General features: G+C 43.8%; 1 protein-coding gene across 1 annotated transcript; it reads left to right on the top strand.

The window, feature by feature from the left end:
* Positions 1-1901: 1901 nt before the first annotated feature.
* Positions 1902-21633, top strand: cavin1b (caveolae associated protein 1b). Its single transcript, XM_083687862.1, has 2 exons — positions 1902-2794; positions 18426-21633. Exons 1-2 carry the CDS (start codon positions 2276-2278, stop codon positions 19311-19313), a joined length of 1407 nt encoding a protein of 468 aa, XP_083543988.1. The 5' UTR covers positions 1902-2275; the 3' UTR covers positions 19314-21633.
* Positions 21634-22122: the final 489 nt, after the last annotated feature.

Here is a 22122-nt window from a genome sequence, read left to right as displayed (position 1 = left end):
CACTGTCTGGGTTAGCTATGGTAGGAGCTGAGCTCGCCAGCAACACCTTACTGTTCTTGAGGACAGCTGTCGGCAGCACTGGCAGTCTGGAGGGAGGATGTGGGCTGAGATGAGCCTTCTGCTGAAGTGGGGTTGAAGCAATGATAAGGCTCTGTGCTGAGCTCAGCTGGTTCTCCATGTCCCGGTTCCTCTTTACCATAAACAAGATCACATTGTTTGGCCTCTGGTTCTCCTCCTGCAGGATCTGGTTTTCCTCCAGTAGTTCCTCGTAACTTTTTGGATGGTCCAAGGAAATTCTTTTGATATTACTTTCTGCTGCCTTTAATTGAATGTGCAGGTATGCTTCCAGTTGCCAGCCAGCAAATGGTTCTGAGACTCAATGTTTTCTGAGAAGTTATGACATTCTGGCTCCCATTGTTATATTGTAGTAATGTCACAATGGGCCAAAACATTTTGGGATTTCCAGATTGACAGATATGTGACATACTGGTATTGAAATACCTATGTTTATGCTTGTAGTTTTTTTCCTAGATTTAAAAGTCATACATTTCAACATATACATTCTTTGAAGTCTACACATTACTCTCTCAAATTACAGTATGCAACATTCAATAACTAAACATTAACCAACTAATAATTTAAATCTCTACAACATGCATCTTTCCCATTAAGATGTACCATTCACCAAAATAAGTTACATTATTATTATTATTATTAAGTTACAAATTATGTACAGTTAGAGTATGAGTAACATTTTGTATGATAAGCTGAATTAGGAGCGACTTTATCATGCCTGTAGCCATTTCCATTAATATGATAATAAGAAAAAACACACTAACTTTTCAACAATAAAACTGTAAATGTGTTCGTTTTAGCTGCACAAAGGCCTTTGAAAGAATAAATTGAGCACACCATTCCCAAAGTCTACTGTCATTAAATTAACGGCAAGCATACAGTCACTGTAAATCAGCTGTATCGTCGGTGTTTGAGAGAAGAAAAGCCTCTCAAAAAGTTAGGAATTGTCATTTAGTAATTCTGACATAAACATAATTAGAAAATGCACCATCTAGTGGAAATTCCCAAAACACCAGGAATGCCCAACTGTACATTGATTGATATGACATTTTTTATGACATGATTTTATCTTGAGAATAGAAATCCTTCTTTTCTGTTGTTTTTCGAATTCACCTCTCTCTGTTTTCTCAAGTGGAAGAGTCCTAGATGTTTATTAAATATATTAAAAGCGACTTTGTGCATAGGTGATTTTACTTGTCTTTTATCTGCCAGTATGTGCGTTACCTATTTAGATGGTACTACACTTTAAAGCTGGCATTACTTTGGCAAAGTTGTAGGGATGGTGATTGTTTCTCTCCTTTTGATCTAAAAATAGGGCTGCGTAGCAGCAGTAGCACTGGAACAGATCGGACTAGTCGAAAAAACAACCAATAGCATCCACTGTAAAAGAATGATACAATTCTAGTGATCCAACAATATTGATTACTTAAGGCCTCATCTTGGAGTCCTCAACCAATTGCCTCTCTACCATGTTCACTCTCACTGTCCTTCTGTTTAACCCTGTTCTACATTGTCAATGCATCCATGTTCAGCTGTCAACAACAGGATAATCACACACATCTCCATTTATATTCTACAAAAAAAAGGAAACAAACAGCATTCCTTCCTTTGCTGTGCCTGAGCTTGCATGTGAGGGAGTCTCTACTGTAGCACTCGACAGCTCTACCAACTATTTCAACCATGCTGATGAGAGAGGGCTGGGCTGTCTGGACCCAGGGGGGCTGGGTTTCCCCACTGCTGGGTGGAGTTTCATGATCACAGGGGAGGGGAAGGGGAGAGTCCCAGGAAAAAGGGGGCTGGAGAGGAAAAAAGCTGCTGGCCATAGTTTGACTGGAGGGTTTCTTTGGGAAGTGTGGCATTCGCGTCCCAGCGCTCATGCAGTAACTTTCAGAGTGGTTCTGCTTCCCCTGATACTGGCCTGCATCCAGGGATAGAACAAGAGGGGAAAGAGAGAGAGAGGGAAAGAGAGAGAGAGTGTGTGCATGTGTGTATGAGGGAGAGAGAGAGGAGAGAAAAAAGAGAAACGGACCAGAGAAGGATAAAGACTAGGATAGAGAGAGAGAATCAGGTGAGCCAACAAGAGGCAAAGAACTGTCAACGGGTCAACGGAGCAACAGTCAAAGACTTGGTGACCTGTGTGTTTGTGTGATTTTTGAATACTACAATACTTTGCCTATTTTGGAACCACTGAGAATTAGTCATGGAATTGGCGGAAACCTCAAGTGTGCACTTTGAGCCACAAACCCTCACTGAGATCTCAGACGACGAAGTCAACCTGCCACCGTCCGACGACGAAGATGATGCCCCAGCCAAGAAGGAGCAGTCCTCCCTTGGCGCGGAGGGAGATGCAGATGACGCCGAAGAGGGGAAGGGCGACAAGCAGGACCCCCAGGTGAACGGGGTGATGGTGCTGGCCCTCCTGGACAAGATCATTGGGGCGGTAGATCAGATCCAGCAGACGCAGAGTGGGTTGGAGGTCAGGCAGCAGGAGATGGAGCGCTCAGTCACGAGCATCCAGGGTGAGCTGACCAAGCTGGCCAAGAGCCACAGCACCACATCCAATAGTGTTAACAAGATGCTGGAGAAGGTGCGCAAGGTCAGCGTCAACGTGAAGACCGTACGGGCCAACCTGGAGAAGCAAGGGGGGCAGATCAAGAGGCTGGAGAACAACGAGAATGAGCTGCTGAAGAGACGCAACTTCAAAGTCATGATCTACCAGGTGAGGAGGGTGTGTGTGTGTGTGTGTGTGTGTGTGTGTGTGTGTGTGTGTGTGTGTGTGTGTGTGTGTGTGTGTGTGTGTGTGTGTGTGTGTGTGTGTGTGGGCACGGGTGCATGCGTGCGTGGGGGGGGGGGGGGGTTGAGTGGACATAGGCATGCCCACTTGGGCGTGGCATGATAGGGGACCAGGGTGGGTGACTAAGGGATATGGGTTCATGGTATCCATGGCAATCTTTAGGGTTGGGTCAAGTCATATATTTAGATATATTATATATTTAGATATACTATTATAAATAAATATATATATTTAGATTTGGTAAATAAATGGATGCACAGTTGCTGTGTCTCATTTGCCATTGGTAATTTGCATATTACCCAAGTGTGTTAATGGAGGCAGAAGAGTGAGGGGAGTGGCTCACCTCCAGGCATCACTGGCAAGTGCCCAAGTGACAGCCTGTACTCACAGTTGCCACTCAAAAATAAGTGTTTTTGTCATTGCAAGGAAAGAGGATAGGGCATGTCATGTCACTATTTTTATAGGATTAGGATACAATGATCCCATGGAATCAGCTAATTTAATAGGTAGCTACTTTATTGACAACTTAATGGTTACAAATTCCAACATCCGTTTATCTAATATAACTGTATTATAATACACACATACAGAATACTATGTTTCAGTATGTAATATTTATATATAAAGCTTCTGCTTTGGGCAATCTGTGATGCCATCCGGCAGAATATCCCATAGTGGTGCCGACCATGCCAGGTGCCACACCCTAGTGGAAGTGGGGTCTCCCTCATTGCATAGTTACTGCTACCTTTAATCCTAATTCACACTATGCAGAGTTAAAAATTCATGCCTTTACATTTGACCATAGCTAACTTTTAGTCGTCGATTTGGAAATCGATTTGGAAAGTCATCTCATTTTTTCCTTTTTTACATTATTTTTTTTTTAAACAAAGATGGAAAATACCACGAGCACACTCAAGGTCTTCTTTAAGAAGCAGTGAGTGGTTGTGAGGAGGGGGAGCGAGGAACGGAAAGAGTTAGGGAAGGAAAGGGAGAGCTTGAATGGCAGATGTTTCATTTGAAAAGACACTCTGTAGTTTAAGGGAGCTCAGGAGCCCCATGCAGGTCTTTTTTTAGCCTGGCCGTGGCGTAATGTGTAATAGCTTGCAGATTTGCACAGTGGTGCGAGAACATTCAGAGTTTCCACCCCTGACTCAGGCATGGCTCGGGCAGCCCTCGCTCTCTCTCTCTCTCTCTCTCTCTCGCTCTCTCTCTCTCTCCCCTTTTTGCCAGTCTATGACTAGAGTTCGGGGCAGAGAATGAGATTCTGGTGTGTCTGTGTCACTCACTGCATGACACTTATTGACAAACAGTAATATGCACTCAAATATACAGACACACACAGACACACACTCACACACCCAAAGTAAAATTCACACGTATTGTATTCTGTATATAACATGATCAGGCACACAATCCTACACACAGTGTAGAGTACATACAGTGCATTCGGAAAGTATTCAGACCCCTTCACTTTTTCCACATTTTGTTATGTTACAGCCTTATTCTAAAATGGATTAAATTATTTTTTTTCCCTCATCAATCTACACACAATACCTCATAATGACAAAGCAAAAACAGGTTTTTAGAAATGTTTGCTAATTTATTAAAAATAAAAAACTGAAATATCACATTTACATTAGTATTCAGACCCTTTACTCAGTACTTTGTTGAAGCACCTTTGGCAGCAATTACAGCCTCAAGTCTTCTTGGGTATGACACTACAAGCTTGGCACACCTGTATCTGGGGAGTTTCTCCCATTTTTCTCTGCAGATCCTCTCTAGCTCTGTCAGGTTGGATGGGGAGCGTTGGTGCACAGCTATTTTCAGGTCTCCAGAGATGTTCGATCGGGTTCAAGTCCGGGCTCTGGATGGGCCACTCAAGGACATTCAGAGACTGCGTTGTCTTGGCTGTGTGCTTAGGGTTGTTGTCCTGTTGGAAGGTGAACCTTCGCCCCAGGTCCTGAGCAGGTTTTCATCAGGGATCTCTCTGTACTTTGCTCTGTTCATCTTTTCCTCGATCCTGACTAGTCTCCCAGTCCCTGCCGCTGAAGAACATCCCCACAGCATGATGCTGCCACCACCATGCTTCACCGTAGGGATGGTATTGGCCAGGTGCCTGGTTTCCTCCAGACGTGACGCTTGGCATTCAGGCCAAAGAGTTGAATCTTGGTTTCATCAGACCAAAGAATCTTGTTTCTCATGGTCTGAGAGTCCTTTAGGTGGCTTTTGGCAAACTCCAAGTGGGTTGTCATGTGATTTTTACTGAGGAGTGGCTTCCATCTGGCCACTCTACTATAAAGGCCTGATTGGTGGAGTGCTTCAGAGATGGTTGTCCTTCTGGAAGGTTCTCCCATCTCCACAGAGGCACTCTGGAGCTCTGTCAGAGTGACCATTGGGTTCTTGGTCACTTCCCTGACGCTGGAACTTCTCCCCCTATTGCTCAGTTTGGCCGGGCGGCCAGCTCTAGGAAGAGTCTTGGTGGTTCCAAACTTCTTGCATTTAAGAATGATGGAGGCTACTATGTTCTTGGGGACCTTCAATACTGTAGAAATTTGTTTGTACCCTTTCCCAGATCTGTGCCTCGATACAATCCTGTCTCGGGTGTCTACGGACAATTCCTTCGACCTCATGGCCTGGTTTTTGCCCTGTCAACTGTGGGATCTTATATAGACAGGTGTGTGCCGTTCCAAATCATGTCCAATCAATTGAATTTACCACAGGTGTACTCCAATCAAGTCGTAGAAACATCTCAAGGATAAAAACAGGATGCACCTAAGCTCAATTTCAAGTGTCACAGCAAAGGGTCTGAATACTTATGTAAATGTGATATTTCCGTTTTACATTTTTAATAAATTAACAAACATTTCTAAAAACCTGTTTTCACTTTGTCATTATGGGGTATTGTGTGTCGATTATTGTGTATCGATTGATGAGGGAAAAAATGAATTGAATTCATTTTAGAATAAGGCTGTAACATAACAAAATGTGGAAAAAGTGAAGGGGTCTTTCTGAATGCACTGTATAGACATATACACTCTGTTTACACACCCATACAAACACACAGTTTATGTGACAGATACAGGCATGCCATTCAAACACACAAATACACACACAAGGATACACAACCCACAGCTTTTCTCCCCAACTACTGTGTGCTGAGAAATACACTGACAAAACAGCAACATCTAATGTTCCACAGATGAGACTGTGGCTGAACACACAGTTCTTTTGGGCTGCCACCAATTCCAATTCCCTTTGGAGAAATGTAATGACTGCATTATTTCCCAATCTGAGAAAATCGCGACCCACATTGTATGTATCTTGCAAATTGTGGAACCAATTTTTAAAAAGCTATAGTAACTGTCTACTTTTAACAGTATTTATATGCACTGTTTTTACACAGTGGTATGGTGAGCACCGATAAGCGTTGTGTGAGACATAGGTGTACAGTTTCTTGTTTTTTTCTTTTCCGATTAACTAGCATTTTGTTATGCTAACCATTTCTCAATTATTTTGTCTCTAAGTCAAAACTTGAGATAGAGATAGCCAACTTAAAGGTATGTAACATTCAAGCTTTCTAAGTTTCCTAATGGTTGTAATGACTATGTTTAATCGGTAGCGATCAGGGAATGAGGTCTCTTTAAATAATTATTTCATTTACGAATGCTGTTTTGGTCCGTAAAAAGCGCATTCTAAAATGGAGCGTCCTACCTGACACTCGGTTTTCAAATAAACATGTTTTTACTGCCAGTGGTGTTCTAGGGGAGTGGACCACTGGTGGTCTCTGGTGGCTACCTCCTCGAATCGTGCTCACATGCAGAAATATAACAGTAAGTCCATTTCGCAGGGTTATATAATTATTATTAGGGAGGATGTTGTTGAGGATTGGAAATTCAAACTGAATTTCCCTGCGGTGGCCAGAGGTGGCAGATTTCCAACAAACTTACGCCCTGCTCCTTTAAAGACTAATCAAAAGCTACCTAATTGGAGAAGTAAACATTTGAAAATCAATCAGTAAGCTAACTTAAAGACTACAGATAGCTAACGTAGAGACTAAACAAATGCTATTTAATAGAAACACAAAACTGTACGCCTGTATGTAACACAACGCTGATACAGCTCTTAGCTATTTTGAAAAAATCCCTATGGGAAAATTTACTGGTGATTTTCCACTAGAACCAGAAGCAAGTTCATTGACTCCATTTTGAAGAAAACAGTTTGCCTCCCAATGCAATCTGCATGAGCTATCTGAGATGAAATATGTCAAACTCAGAAAGGGAGGGGTTTAAAGGCAGTTTGTATTAGACAATATTCTAGGTGTTGTGGTAAGCAAGAAACTCCCATGAAATACCTTTCCCTCTAACTCAAAACATCAGCTCTATCACTGCCAAGTATGACATACCTTCATATTCATCTTCATTAAACAAAACAAAAAAACACAACGTTGTCTGTTTTCAATTTGTTTTATGTAGGCCTCTTTGCCATCAAGGTCAAATTCTTTCAAAATCACCACTAGACATCAAACGATTTTGCTGACACACCCCCATGAAGTGTAGCAGTGTTTTTGCTACTTTGGGTGGACTGTGCAAATACTTTCTCTTTGGAGCATAGCAGGGAGGATAGCGTTATTGATATATTTCTCACCAGCCAGTGCAATTTTAGAGTGGACAGGTACTGTATGCACTTCCACATTCAAGGAGTGTATACTTGATGAAGTATGAGAGGGGGGAACCGGATGGTGTGGTGATTGTTTGAATGCTATTCCAAGCGTGGCTCTTTGGGTTTTGTTTATGCATTCCTGTCAGTGAGTGATACTGTGTGTTTGGTGCTGAGGTTGAGGTAGGGGCACAGAACAGCACTGGATTGCATAATCTTACACAACATCAATCAACCTGGGAGGTACTGGAGGATTCACTACATCCCTGGAGTCAAGCAAGTACAGGCTCCTATCAGAAACAGGTTACACATTAATGGATGAAAAAACTTTATGGCTTCTGGCTTTTCCCTGTATTGTTTGAGTCTCCTTCCCAGAACTAATGAAGTCACATCAAAAACAGCCGGTATGATTCAAACGTTCCTGATTGAACCTGTATTCTGAGAAGAAAACCTGACTCTCATCCAGGCCCTCAGGAAAGCACTACCCCAGCCCTCCTCCTCTTCCTGAGTACAAAAAAAACATACAGCAATTCTCTGGTATTCACTGTTGAGGGGAGGTAGCATGGAGAGAGGGCACAGCTGGAAGGCTTTGCAGTCAGCAGGAGCAGGGGTGTTTATCTTCACTTTACAAGTGGCTGTTGACCCTGCAGTTACGGCTCCACTCCCACCAAAGGCCTCACAGGTGTGGTCCTGCAAATGCCTTGTTGCTGGGAGAATGGTAGAGAGTGCGAGGCTAGTGATACGCTAATGCTAATGGTATGCTATGGCTAAGGTGAGAGGCCATTGGTATGCTAAACTAGGCTAAGCTAAACATGAACCGAACTTAATCTGTGGAAGCTCTTGTATCAGTGAGTGACAGCTCAGTCTATTAGCAGGAGCAACTGTCCTCCCATGAGTGTGTGTGTGTGTGTGCGTGCGTGCGTGCGTTTAAAACATTTGCGTATGATCTAAGTTATGTCCAGTAAGCCCTTACTTGATCTCTCTGATGTATCAGGCTGGGATTGGACAGCTGACTGTGTGTATGTGTTACTGTTCCCTGTTCCCCTGTGAGAGGGGCTGGGATTGGGGCTTGTTGCACTTAGTGAATTGGAACTGGAATGTAACAGCTCCATGAGAGGGAGAGGGAAAGAGAGAGAGAGAGAGAGAGAGAGAGAGAGAGAGAGAGAGATATGTATGTGTGTGCGTATGTGTGTGTGTGTGTGGGGGGGGGGGGGCAACATGTGAGATGAGTGGGCCAGAGGGACAGAGGGAGATAAAGTACTATCTCCTGGAGAGAAAGAGCAGAGAGAAAGATCCCATCCTGTTTGTGCAGGGCGTGTATTAGGGTGTGTGTTTTGATCAAGAAGAGCACATACTGTATTTAGACAGCTGATTCATACCATCGGCATCTCCAACTCTGCTCTCACCTCCACTGAAATCACTCATGATAACCCTCATGCCTGAACTCCCTCCACCCCACCCACCCCTCCCATCACACCCCCCCCCCCCCCAGCACCTTACCATTATCTGCAGTGCACACTATCCAAATGAGTCATATACAACAGGATTGAATGTTCTTGCTTAATCAATCCAGAATGCCTCCCATTTCAAAACCAAATTTAAACCAGAGATATATACACCACAATGATGAATAGATATCAGGCAACTTGGCTGAGAACCACTGTGAAACTCAAAGCCATAACTTTGGTGTATCTTTTCACAAAGGGCAAATCCATTCGTTCATCCCTCTCTGGTCTACAGAGCCATATATGGGCATGGTATCGGGAATGCTCTGGTTCTCCTAACTCGCTTAGAAATTACAAGCCAAACAATATAACATTCGTTTTGAGAGTTTCTTCTGGGAGATTTGGGGTGTTTTGCCGGTAGACTGCCGATTCTTATCCGCTCTGTCATGACATCATACGTTCAAGGAGATGTTGACAACAGAATCGTAGGAAAGCAAGGTAGATTGCTGGCCTAAAGGCGACTTGCTGGTCACAACCCATGGGAAAAGGAGGTTGGAGGAGGGGGTGGGGGGGTGTGATCTAAAAATAGGAACTATCGCATACTTGTTTTTGATTGATTGTGAGAAGGAAGAGGCCTTAAGGAGATCATGTTGCTGTTTTGGTTTTGCTCTCGGTCTCAAGGATGGTCTTGTTCTATGAAACTTAATATCTCATGGCTTCCTGCCCAAAACAGCATGCTACTGTCAGGAGCTAGTTAGTTCACTGTCTGTAACTATAAGATGCTGTCTGGTGCACTGTAAGAGGCTAGTCAGCTCATTGTAACTATCTTTACTATTACTGTATAGCTGACAATACTGTTACCACAGCAGAGTTGGTGTCATTTTAGGTGACTCAAGAACATTTAATCTCTTCATTTGTTTTTGTGGAGTCCTTTGTGGACTGTCCCAGTTTACTTATCCCTACTTAGCATCCCTTTATAAAGTGTTGGTCATTTGACATCAATAGATGTATTGTTTACACAATAAGCATATTGATAGTTTTGCATGGGCACCCTGTCTCTTCAGCAATGGTCTCTTTTCAACCCAAAATGCCTAAATGAGTTAGTCAGACCTAGATGAGTCATCATCATCACAACCCTCACAAAGCCACTAATTCGATCATATGATTTTATATTTGATGTTCCACATACGTAGGATAGCGCTTATTAGATACCATAGTATAGAGTATCCTTTGTTGAGAGTTGGGCTGTAAAATTAATTTTCAATGCACTTCAGGGCATCACTTTCAAACATCATGTGGAGTTTGGACCACTGACATAATGTTTAGTCAAGAGACGTCAAACTAACTGTGGTTGGCGTTCTTTTGCTTTTACCAGGGTTTGAGTGCATTTCATTTCAATGCAGGAGATTAATTGAAATACCAATTTAATGGTGCATTTAAGTCATGCATTCTCAGTGGGGTTTTTTGTATACTTGTTGAATTAGAATTTCAATTCATCTCTTAAATTGACAGAATAGTAATGGAGTTCACCCTAACCCCGTTCTTCTTTGCTCCCACATGTGTTATGTGACTTGCCGAAGACGTAGTGTGTGTGTGGAGGGAGAGGGGTGCTGTGCTAAAGGAAGAAGCCACTTCTACTCTCGGGTCATAAATCTCTCCATAAACAGAAATCTCCTCCATTGTTATTGGAAAGAGTAACACAGGGCTGCCATGGCAACTGCCACTGTCATCCCACTCCAAGTCACTATTAGTCAAGCGTAGGGAACTGTACATAAACCCGGGCTGGTGAGAGAGAATGGGCTCAGTGGTGCCAATCGTTATCCCATAATAACCTGTGTCGGGTCCCCTTGGCAAAGACTAGTAACAGTTTGCACTGGGCTGTGTCTGGAACGTAAAAGTAGAGTGGATATATACTAAATCTCATGTGTACATAGGCCCAAATACACTACTGTACAGTATGTCTTTATACCACAATGTTGAAAAGCTGGCATCTCCTCTTATGAGGAGTCTAATGCTGGATATGGAAATGGAATGAAAACCTTATAGTATTCATATGGTTGTGACGGAGATGAATAATTCATGATACGTTTCTGTGTTTACTCATTACAAAGAATTGTGTGTGTGTGTGTGTGTGTGTGTGTTTATGCATGAATGTACATGCGTTTGATTTGAGCCCTGGACAAAAGTATGCAGGAAAACAACCTCCAAGACGATTCACAATGGCAAGCTGTATCTTGCAGTGACAGTCAAAGGAGTGTGTGAAAACTGCTTCTAAACTTAGAGCAGAGTGCTTGACAGAGACCTGTCAGTATCCAGGGTAACTCGGTAAGAAGCATTGGCTGCACTGGAGTCATGTATAGATTCTAGACTGCACTAAGCTATGGTGGTTGAATGGCTTTGGTGGTATAGTATATAGTGCACTTTACATTACCGCAACATGCTATAAAGGAACTAAATGAGGGCAGTGAGAGTGGACTTCTCCTGAGGGAACTCAAAAGAGGGAGTCAATGAGGGTGTACCTATCCTTCAGGGGTCAGCTACACGTTGTGTGGGTAGGACAGAAGTCAGCTCTCAGATGAAAGTAACAAAGGGAACCGCCCAACGGTTCCGCCCAATGGAGGCAGTGAAAGTGCACTCATCCCAAAGGGAACAGCACTGGGGAGGCAGTAAGAGTTCTCTCATCCCAAAGGGAACAGTTCAGGGCGGTGAAAGTGCACTCACCCTTAAGACAAGGCTTGTGAAAGTGTACTCATCCCAAAGGGCCCTGTCCTGCCGGTCCGTGCTGTGGAAGCTCCTCAGTGTGGCCAGTCTCTCTTATAACAGGGAGGAGAGAGTGCTGCTAGTCTGCTCTGTTATATGAATAACAGGCCTCGTGATTCATTGCTCTTTCTGTTCCCCCTCAGGGACCTTTGGCATGCCATAACTTTATTTAGCAAACTCTCTCTCTTTGTCTGTGGCCCTGCTCTCTTTCTCTCTCTCTCTCTCTCTCTCTCTCTCTCTCTCTCTCTCTCTCTCTCTCTCTCTCTCTCTCTCTCTCTCTCTCTCTCTCTCTCTCTCTCTCTCTCTCTCTCTCTCTCTCGCTCTCCCAAGTCCATGATTAAAAGGCCAGGGAAAATCAGAATAGAAAAGAGGGGCAGCCGTTTTCTCAAGAGTCTTCCTCTGTTTGCCTATTACAGGCTTTCCCATGGTGCTCATATGAGTCACACACACATGCAGGCGCACACGCACACGCACACACACGCACACACACACACACACACACACACACACACACACACACACTCACACAAACACACACACACACACACACAAACTAACTAAATGAAACATAAATGGCTATTTGACTTTTTGTTTGTGTGTCGAACGAATAGGGAACTCTCCTTTACTCTTGAGCCACACCACAGCACATTAAAAATCTAATCTAAATATGACTAAATAGAATGAAACCACCATGTCCTCAGTTTGAGGAGCACAACATATAGAATCTTGGCTTCACAACTGTGCAGTAAATGACTAACTTCAAAGCCCTCAAAACCCTAAGTCCTATTTTTACTGTAAATTACCCTTCCATGTTGGCTACGAATCAGCTGATGTCATAAGGATTCCCTGGGTTTCTCCTACTGTATATTTGGAAAATCCCCTCTGTGTGTGTGTGTGTGTATGTGTGTGTGTGTGTGTGTGTGTGTGTGTGTGTGTGTGTGTGTGTGTGTGTGTGTGTGTGTGTGTGTGTGTGTGTGTGTGTGTGTGTGTGCGTATGCGCGTGCGTGTGTGTGTGTGCGTGTGTGGGCTTCAGCAGGAGTTCACGTCCAGGGTGGGGCCTGAACAGGAAAACAGAGAGGGGTGTGTTGGTGGGAGAGGGAAGGGATTCCTCTGGCCTAGCGGAGACAGATGTGAAAGAGCTGCACACATGGCCATGATGAGTGGTTTTACTGTGGGCCTGGGCGGAAAGCTTCCATGGTGTGTTGCTGCTGCTCACCCTCCAACCTCAGACTCCGATGCGGTCAAGCGAGGTCCCTCTGACACATGCCTGTTTGTAAATGTGAAATGGCTTTTTCCTTCAGGGCTGGAAACACTGACAGGGCACACCTACTGCATACAGAGAAACAGGCTGTTATTACTAAGCGGAGTGTGTAGACATATAACAAATACTGTATACTGTAGACATTTGTGAATGTATTTTAATTGAGCACATACAACTTTACTGGGGTTGTAACAGTGATGTAGAATGGGCATTGAATAAGAGTAATGATGATGAAGCAGAAGACAATGTTCATGAATCAATCGTCATCAACCTCATCATCATCATCATGATCATCCTCATCCTCATCATCATCACTGTACCAAGTAGATCACAATGCTGATGACAATATTGATTTCATGAGGATGGTCTACATCACACATTGCAGATGAACGTCCTGCACATCAATGCACAAGGTAAAAACAGGCTAAAGCAGAACGAGGCTTTGGACAGCTGGAGAAGAGAGGGTCACATAGGCTCAGTGAAAGAGTGGGCCAGTTTGTGCTGACGGCACAGGGCACCAGCCAGCTGATCTCAGCATATGAGACCCCCCCCCCCCCCCCAACCCCTCACCACCACCACCACCACCACCACCACCAATCCCCCCCCCACCCCTGAGCCCCCCAGACCACTACAACACAATGACAACAGAAGAGATAACAGAGTTGAACATGGGTCCCCCATTTAACGCAGCTCTAGCTCTCTGCTTGTATCCTACCTTCGGACAAATGGAGCAATGTGTTACGACCCAAGGTCATGTTGTTGTATTAGACATATTCATACGGTACATAGCTGTGATTTACTGTAGCTGTGTTTTGCGTATCTCATGATACAGTGGGTGAGTATTTGTGTGTCTTTAAGTCTCTCTGCTGTTTTCATCATCTCCAGTATAATGATCTTCCTTGTTCTGTATCTCTGCTTTAAACAGAAGTCACTGATGTCATTGAATAGTAGTCTGGAGGGCTAGATCTGTCATGTGTTTACACTAGTCTCATGAGTGTAGACACAAACACATGCAACAGACAGTAGCACACACATGCAAGCATGCATACACACGCACACCACACACACGGGCACGCAGGCAGGCAGGCAGGTGCGCACGCACACCCGCACGCTCGCACACACACGATCTCAAAGTGGGTGGTGGGACCACTGGTGGAGTGTAAATGCATTGTAAACACCTTTCAGACAAGACAGATGACTTTTCCACAAGCCATGACTCAGAACCTAGTGCACCACTCTCTCCATGACTAAGAGAGGGAAAAGCGGGAGAGAAGGAAAGAAAGAAGAGAGAGCTGGAAATACAGGGGAGCAAAGAGGGAGAGAGAGACCAACTCCACGACTATGCTATGCTAGGGCATGACTAACTGACCAAAGAGAGAGAGGGAGAAAGAGAGAGAGAGAGAGAGAGAGAGACAGACAGACAGACAGACAGACAGACAGACAGACAGACAGACAGACAGAGAGACAGAGAGAGACAGACAGACAGACAGACAGACAGACAGACAGACAGACAGAGAGACAGAGAGAGACAGACAGACAGACAGACAAACAGAAAGAAAGAGAGAGAAAAAGAGAGAGAGAGAGAGAGAGAGAGACAGAGAGAGAGAGAGACAGACTGGCTCCATGATATAACAGAACATGATCCGTGGCAGAGGCTGCTGGGTGGGAGTTTCTCAGTGGTTGCGTTGCTAAGGACAACAGAGGAGTGTGTGTGCTCACTGTATCTGTGTATCAGTGGTGGGAGAGCGGAACGCAGCAATGGTCAGAGGAATCTGGAACAGAGTTGGTCTGAAATAACTACTGGGCAGACCCCTACACACAGACACACAGACACATAGACACAGACACACAGACACACACACGATACATAGACACACACGATACATAGACACACACACCCACCACACCCCTGATCAACACTGAGAAGCATAAGATAAAGAATGCAGCCCATTTCATAATAGAACACAAATCATAGGCAACTCCCAAAGCTCTAGGACAGATCTCTGACACAGAATGTTTTGCAATATGTTTCATTTGCAATTCATGGGCAAAGTGCAAATCAAATATGGAAATGTGATGATATATGAGTGTTCTCTGGGGTATGGCAACTGGCTATGACCTGTTAAAACACAGACACACACACACACATCTCAAATCCTCTGCATGACTGTAGTACATTGTATGCTTTCCATAGCTGGGTATATTCAAGTTTACTTTCCTGCCTTTCGGTAGACCCCTCGGAGAACAATGTCCCATTAAAGTAGGAGGGGTCAGGATATCAGTCCCGCCAGGGTGAATGCCTGACTTCCTGTCACACTTGTTTCCATGCACATACTTTCCTCCATTACCCCTGCTTCTGAAGAAGGCAACGTTATATAAGTATGTTAACCTCTGAACTCCCTTTCTTTGAAGTTAACAATGACAGATTGGGGTCTCCCAAGCAGATAGGAACAGTACAGTACTGTTCTTGTTCATGTGCTGTTCATGTGCTGGAGACATTAAAAGGCAAAGGAAGAAGAATCATGTTTTGGAAGTTCAAGTTCCTTAACTCATTTAGTGTCGAGGGTGAATTAAGTCGCTCAAATTGTCAACATTCTAGAGTGCCAAGGGTGACTTTATTCACCAAAAATGCATAAATGATTATGCTTCATTTTGTAAGCAATCAAATATTGTTGCTACTTTTATAAATATTGTTGTAAATGCCACATAAAACACTTGGCACTCTAGGTGGTTAGTGTTCTGGAATTCTTTGGCAGTTGGTGAGTTAACAAGGACTACATACTATGTGTGTGTTCTTCACACACTGTACACCTACACTGCAAAGTGGAGCAAGTGCCATCATTGCCTTGTAAATTGATAAAAGATGCCCAAAAAACTAAAAAGAAATTGTAGTCCAGAGATTCCACCCCCTCCATCTGTGCCATCTGTCCAGGTATTCATCGAAGGTATTCATCGTTCAAAGTTTTAAAGCACAAAGAAACGTATGACTAAACTATAAAACACTCTCCCTCTTTGCGGACATCCTTTGATGCTAACATTCTCCAAGCAGTGGAAGCAGCTGGTTGTCCATACACTCATCAAAGGATCATTATCTTTGTGCAAACTAAAATAGCATGCTAACTAAAATTATAGGCCCACACCCACACACACACACACACACACACACACACACACACACACACACCCACCACACACACACACACGCACACACACACACACACACACACACACACACACACACACACACACACACACACACACACACACACACACACACACACACACACACACACACACACACACACACACACACACACACACACTAGCCAAAAGGTATTTCTTTTTCCCCTCTGAGTTCCTTTGTTAATGCCTTTGGCTGTTCCTGTTTTCTTAGGAGTGGAGAGACAATACATAATATTGGCTAGAGACCCACAGGAGCCATACTGCTGTACTAGTGTGACTCAGTGTATTGCCATGATGGAAAAAAAGGAGCATTTTCCATTAACAAGCCAGTGCATTGTCCACGACAAGCAGAACACACGCACACGGGAAAGAGGTGCTTCCTAGGCTGGAATGTGAGCAGAAGGGAGAGAGACGTGGGTGGGAAAAGGGAAGGGCAAGAATGGAGGAAATGACAACAAAAGACAAAAACATGTGGTTGTACTGTCCAGGAACGCTGGTCTGAGCAGGCCAGGTGTCAGGTGATTGATGAATGGTGTTCTGGCTGAGTGAGTTATTATGTAGAATGTACAGTTTGAAATATTGCGCCTCATGCACAGGTTAATGGTGCAAATAACTACTGCATCCCTCCTTTTCATCCTCATTGAAAGTATCATCCCATGCATGTAGCTTATCAGATCCTTTATATGTTTACCCTTCACCCTCCTGTACTCTGCTTAAGTGCAGAGAGCACTGCGTGTAAGCTGCAGGCTGGAGACCCTCTCCTCAGACTTCACCTGGTTTTCCCCAGGTCTGGGTTCCATTCTGGCACTTATTTCTTACAAGCACTGGGCCTAAACTAAAGCTCTTTTAATATTACAACTTACAGTTTTGTATATGCTGATGATTACTTGCTCTGGATAAGAGCTTCTGCCTCAGAAATAAATGGCAGTTTGTAAAAGCTGTTAACATATAACACATCACAGCAAATCATTGAAGGAGTTATAAGATGTATACTGTTAGTTCTAAGTTCTCAGTAATACTCTACACCTGCGTTGAGTGTTTCAGCCAGATGGTATAGCAGGGCTTGGTAAGAAGAGGGTGTCTGAGCATGTGTCAGCCTGTAGGTAGATACTGATCCCATAGGACTTGGACTCACCATGTTCCTGTCAATAAAAGCCTGAAGGTCTCTCCTCCCCTCTGCAGCCAGCCAACGCGTGTGTGTGTGTGTGTGTGTGTGTGTGTGTGTGTGTGTGCGTGCGTGCGTGCGTGTGTGTGTGTGTGTGTGTGTGTGTGCATGCGTGCGTGCGTGCGTGCGTGTGCATGTGTGTGGGTGGGGGGTGTTGAATAAGCATGAGCCCTGGACTGACGCCACTTGAACTATCATTCAGCATGGAGGGCAGCAAAGTCTTGCAATGCAAGATTTGCAATATGGTCAAATAAAGTGTGTGTGTGTGTGATGGGTGGGGGGTGGGGGGTGGGGGGTTAGTAAGCATGAGTCCTGGACTGAGCCCACTTGACCTATCATTCAGCATGGAGGGCAGCAAAGTCTTGCAATGGGGTTTGTAATATGGTCAATATGGTGATTCATGGATTGTGTGTGTAGGTGTGTGTGTGTGCGTGTGTGTGTGTGTGTGCGTGCGTGCATGCGTGTAAGAGTGTGTGTGCAGAGCAAAGGAGAAAGGAGGTGAGTCACCATCATCAATCCAGGCGTTAAACAATAGAGTCATTAAGCCAAGTTTAAATAGAGGTACACTGATTGCTTTTGGCAAAGGCAGGGGGGAGGTGGGATCCATTACAATGTTTGGACGCTGAAGGTTACTCATGTTTTTCATGCCAGAGGGACACACGACAGTGGAAAATGTAATGGTGTTGGAGATAAAGGAATGGAAATATGGAAACAGGAGAAGGAGGGGTAGTATGGGGGCTGTTGTTGTGGGGTGGAGTGCTGGGAGAGGAGAGGTGAGCAAGATCTCAGGATTTGGTATGCACTCTCACATGCACACACATACACACACACACACACGCACACACACAGACACACACACACACACAATCACGAAGGTTGTTTTACCGGTATGGGCACTTTACCACGCCAAGAGCAGGGGTTCTCATGATAAATGTGGGATGATGATAATGTCAGAATGCTAATTTTTGACCCAAGTTGACACAAGTTTTTTTAAGAGAAGGAGTTTGCAACAAGAAGTCCTTTGACTGGTCCAGACGACAGGATATTAATTTCATTTTGTTCTAATCATTGACCTCTTGTCTGCAGGATGAAGTGAAGATGGCCTCCAAATTGACCGTATCCAAGTCGATGAAGGTGCAAGAGTCTGCTGAGGGAGTTAGAGGCAGCCAACTGGAGCTGAAGGAGGCGGTGGAGCAACCAGGCGAGGAGGGAGAGAAGCCCCACCTGGACCTGTCCTCCGACGAGGAGGAGGTGGAGATCGAGGAGACCATCGAGGAGACGCGTGCTGAGCGCATCAAGCGCAGCAGCCTCCAGCGAGTGCACACCCTCAAGACGGTCTTCTCCAAGGAAAAGATGGACAAGAACAAGCAAAAGACCAAGGACAACCTGGAGAAAACCAAACAGAAGGCCAAGGACAACATAGAGAAAACCAAACAGAACGCCAAGGACAACTTGGAGAAAACCAAACAAAAGACAAAAGCAAACCTTGAGAAGACCAAACAGAAGACGAAGGAGAACCTGGAGAAGACGCGCCACAACATCGAGAAGAAAATGGGCAAGCTGGGCACACGCATGAGCGTCAACCCCGAGCGCAAGGAGAAGATGAAGACCTCCCGGGAAAAGATGAAGAAGTCGTTCACACCCGACCACACTGTCTATGCCCGTGCCAAGACTGCTGTCTACAAGGTGCCTCCCTTCACCTTCCACGTCAAGAAGGTCCGTGAGGGCGCCGTGGAAGTCCAGGGGACCGAGATGGTGGAGGTATCCCAAGATGGAGTGGCCTACGAGGGGGTGGAGGGAGAGGGCGAGGGGGGGCTGGAGGTGGAGGTGGAGATGATGAACGGGGGAGAGGATGAGATGGAGGATGAGGAAGAGGAGGACGAGGACGAGGACAGCAGGGAGATGCGGGCTCTGCTGGCGATGAAAGAGGACTCAGACCTGGTGCTAGTGGAGCAGGATCAGGACAGCGACTAGGGGAAGAGGAGAAGGAGGAAAATGGCGAATAAGACAGAAGTCTTATCACAAATTGACCCTTAGCCCAGGGGTTCCCAAACATTTTCAGCTCACTGCCCCAAATTGACACCAATCATTTCTGGTGAACCCAACAACTTGATCGCAGGCCATGATACAAATAATAATGGCGACCGAGTGTATTCTAATCACTTAAAAGATGCTCTCATTGGTTGGATTTGAAACCCAAAGCACTGCTATACAGGCTACAGGTGCAATATGTAGACAATGGCCCTTATTTATCAAATGAGCATACACCCAAATCTGATCATAATTGATTTTCAATCTCTCTCGATTTCACTCTCAAATCTCACTCTAAACTGAGCAATTTTGGGTGAATAAGTGGCACAGAACACATTTTGGGTAGGGGACTTGAGGGATAAAGTTATTAATGTAAGAATTACATTAGCAACAATTAGCGGAGTAATGCAAGTGATTAAAACAACTGCATTCTGTGATACAGCAGATTGTACAGTACGACCATCTGATTCATCAACCAAGCAAAGTCAATATACCCAGATCTGTGGTATACAAATGTTGTTGTTTTTTTATCAAACTTTATCAGACATTTTTCTTACGCCTATTTCTCAGATGAAATTCACGCTCATTTGATAAATCAGGGCTCATCATTGTATATCTTCCTACAAAATCAAAATATTTGTATCTTATTTATCAAATCAATGGACCCCAATGTGCAACCAGGGGACCCAACATGGGGTCCCGACCCCAAGTTTGGGAACTGCTGCGGCCCCTATCCCCTATACTACAGGACCCACATATTTAGCATTATGGTAATGGTTCCCCCTTGCCCCCTAACAGGGTGCATTTGATTATCCAGTCCTCTCAGGTGTACACAAGTGCAAAAGGGGTAAGGCCTGCACCTTGGCGGCCATTAAGCGAGGATAATGAAGAAGAAGACTATGAAAGAGACAACAACTAGGGAGGTGGGGAAGAGAAGGGGAGAATGGGGTAGAGGTGAAGAAAGAAAGAGAAAGTGCCGTGAACAAATGATAACTCGGAGGGGGTGTGGTCATTTCCCCTTTGAGTGAACTGTGTACTTTTTCTTCATCATCCGTATAACTATGTTTAAATCAAAATGCTAATGTCACAGTAGGTGTGTATTGAGATGAAAGATATTCGTTACTGTATCTTTCCATGAGTAGTCTACTCCAAATCGCATTTCCTTAACGACTACATCAATAAATGCTGATACACAGTTTGTTTGACATAAGGGTTTATGAATGTTGATGTTGGTGCTTTTGAAAATGGTAAGCACTTGTATGTATCAGTAGTTTTACTTTCCTTTTGTAGACCCAATTTAGGGCCTATATAAAAAGTGTTACCTACGTTTAGTTATTTGGTTTTACTTTCACTGTACTGTCACAGTGACTATATTGTGAATCCTATGAGTTAATACACTCACTCTGTAATTTCTGGTGTGTTTTGTTTGAGGTCCCACACGTTGCAATGCCATCACCTTCATGTGGTGTGCAATGGAAGACTGTGATAGTCGTCTTGTTATTCTATATTTACCTTGTTTCACTCGATATGTCTGCCAACAAGTCACAAGAGATATACTGTACCCAACAAAGGATCTTTAACTATGCTCAAATGAAAGTTTCTAATATCTGAAAGAAATGTTAAAAATACAATAATAGTCACATATTATGGACTACAGTATACAGCAATGCATATACTGCTTCAGTTTCGTTTTAGGTTAAAAGGAAATGATGTAAGAATGTGTCGTGGTGGTGAAATTTGTTCTGTTAAGACATAACAACCATGATAAGAATGAGTGACTTTATAGGATTCTATTCGACCCTGGTGGAACAAGATCTGAATCCTGTCTTCCAGTGTTTTATGTAAAATCAATATGAAAATAATAGGTGATTCTTTGTTTTAATCATGGATTTGAACACAAGTTCATTAATGTGTTGAACTGAAGGTTGACTAACCAACCACTTACACACATATTTTTTCTTGTTGGAGGGTTTTTATTCAATCTACTTTCTGATGTCTGTCCTCTGTGAAAGTGTTATGGCACTATCTAGTGGCAATTGATAGTAATACCCTTACCTGCAGCTGAGAGCAGTTCCCACTCCAATGCTGAGACCATCATTTCACCTCGCAACTGCTCACATTTAAACTGACCAGAAAGCATTGCTTATCTCAATCGGTGGATAATAAGCACTTGTTTTCACATTTAACATTGCTGGTGCAAGTCAACTATGCTACACCAAAATTCTCTTAATGTTTTGGGAACCACCATTTAAGATCTATTAACCTTTTTGTTGTTAATGTTCACCTGTTTGATTGATATGTAAGTAAATGTGTGCATGCTCACAGTCACTAATTGTTTAAATACACCAACACCATCTCTATTGATCTCATACAGTAATGGATGTGTTTGTAAGAGCACCTGAGAACTTCCTCTTTTCTTTTCAAAACAGACTTCTCTACAAACTATGCCAAAGTCTATTCAAGTAGGCTACTCAAGTATCACTGAGGTCCTGATTTACAATTCAGATAATGTACTTTAAGTACCAGTTGACCAATTCCATTTTTTACTTTGAATTTTTGTGTATGTAAGTGTATGTAATGTGAATCACTGCCAAAACAGAGAATACCAACGCATTTGCCTTTTATTTCAATACCAGTGAGCCTTCGCTTTTGCTGTCTCCAAACCCTCTATGAAAATAATAACTTCTAGCTACATACTTTATTGTCAAGAATGACCTTGTGTAGACTGTACAATTTACAGCTGTGCTAAGTC

The sequence above is a fragment of the Argentina silus genome (genome assembly GCF_951799395.1).
Source record: "Argentina silus genome assembly, chromosome: 16".
Taxonomy (NCBI): Eukaryota; Metazoa; Chordata; class Actinopteri; order Argentiniformes; family Argentinidae; genus Argentina; species Argentina silus.
Note: the sequence above shows the minus strand (reverse complement) of the source record. Positions and strands in the feature narration are given on the sequence as shown.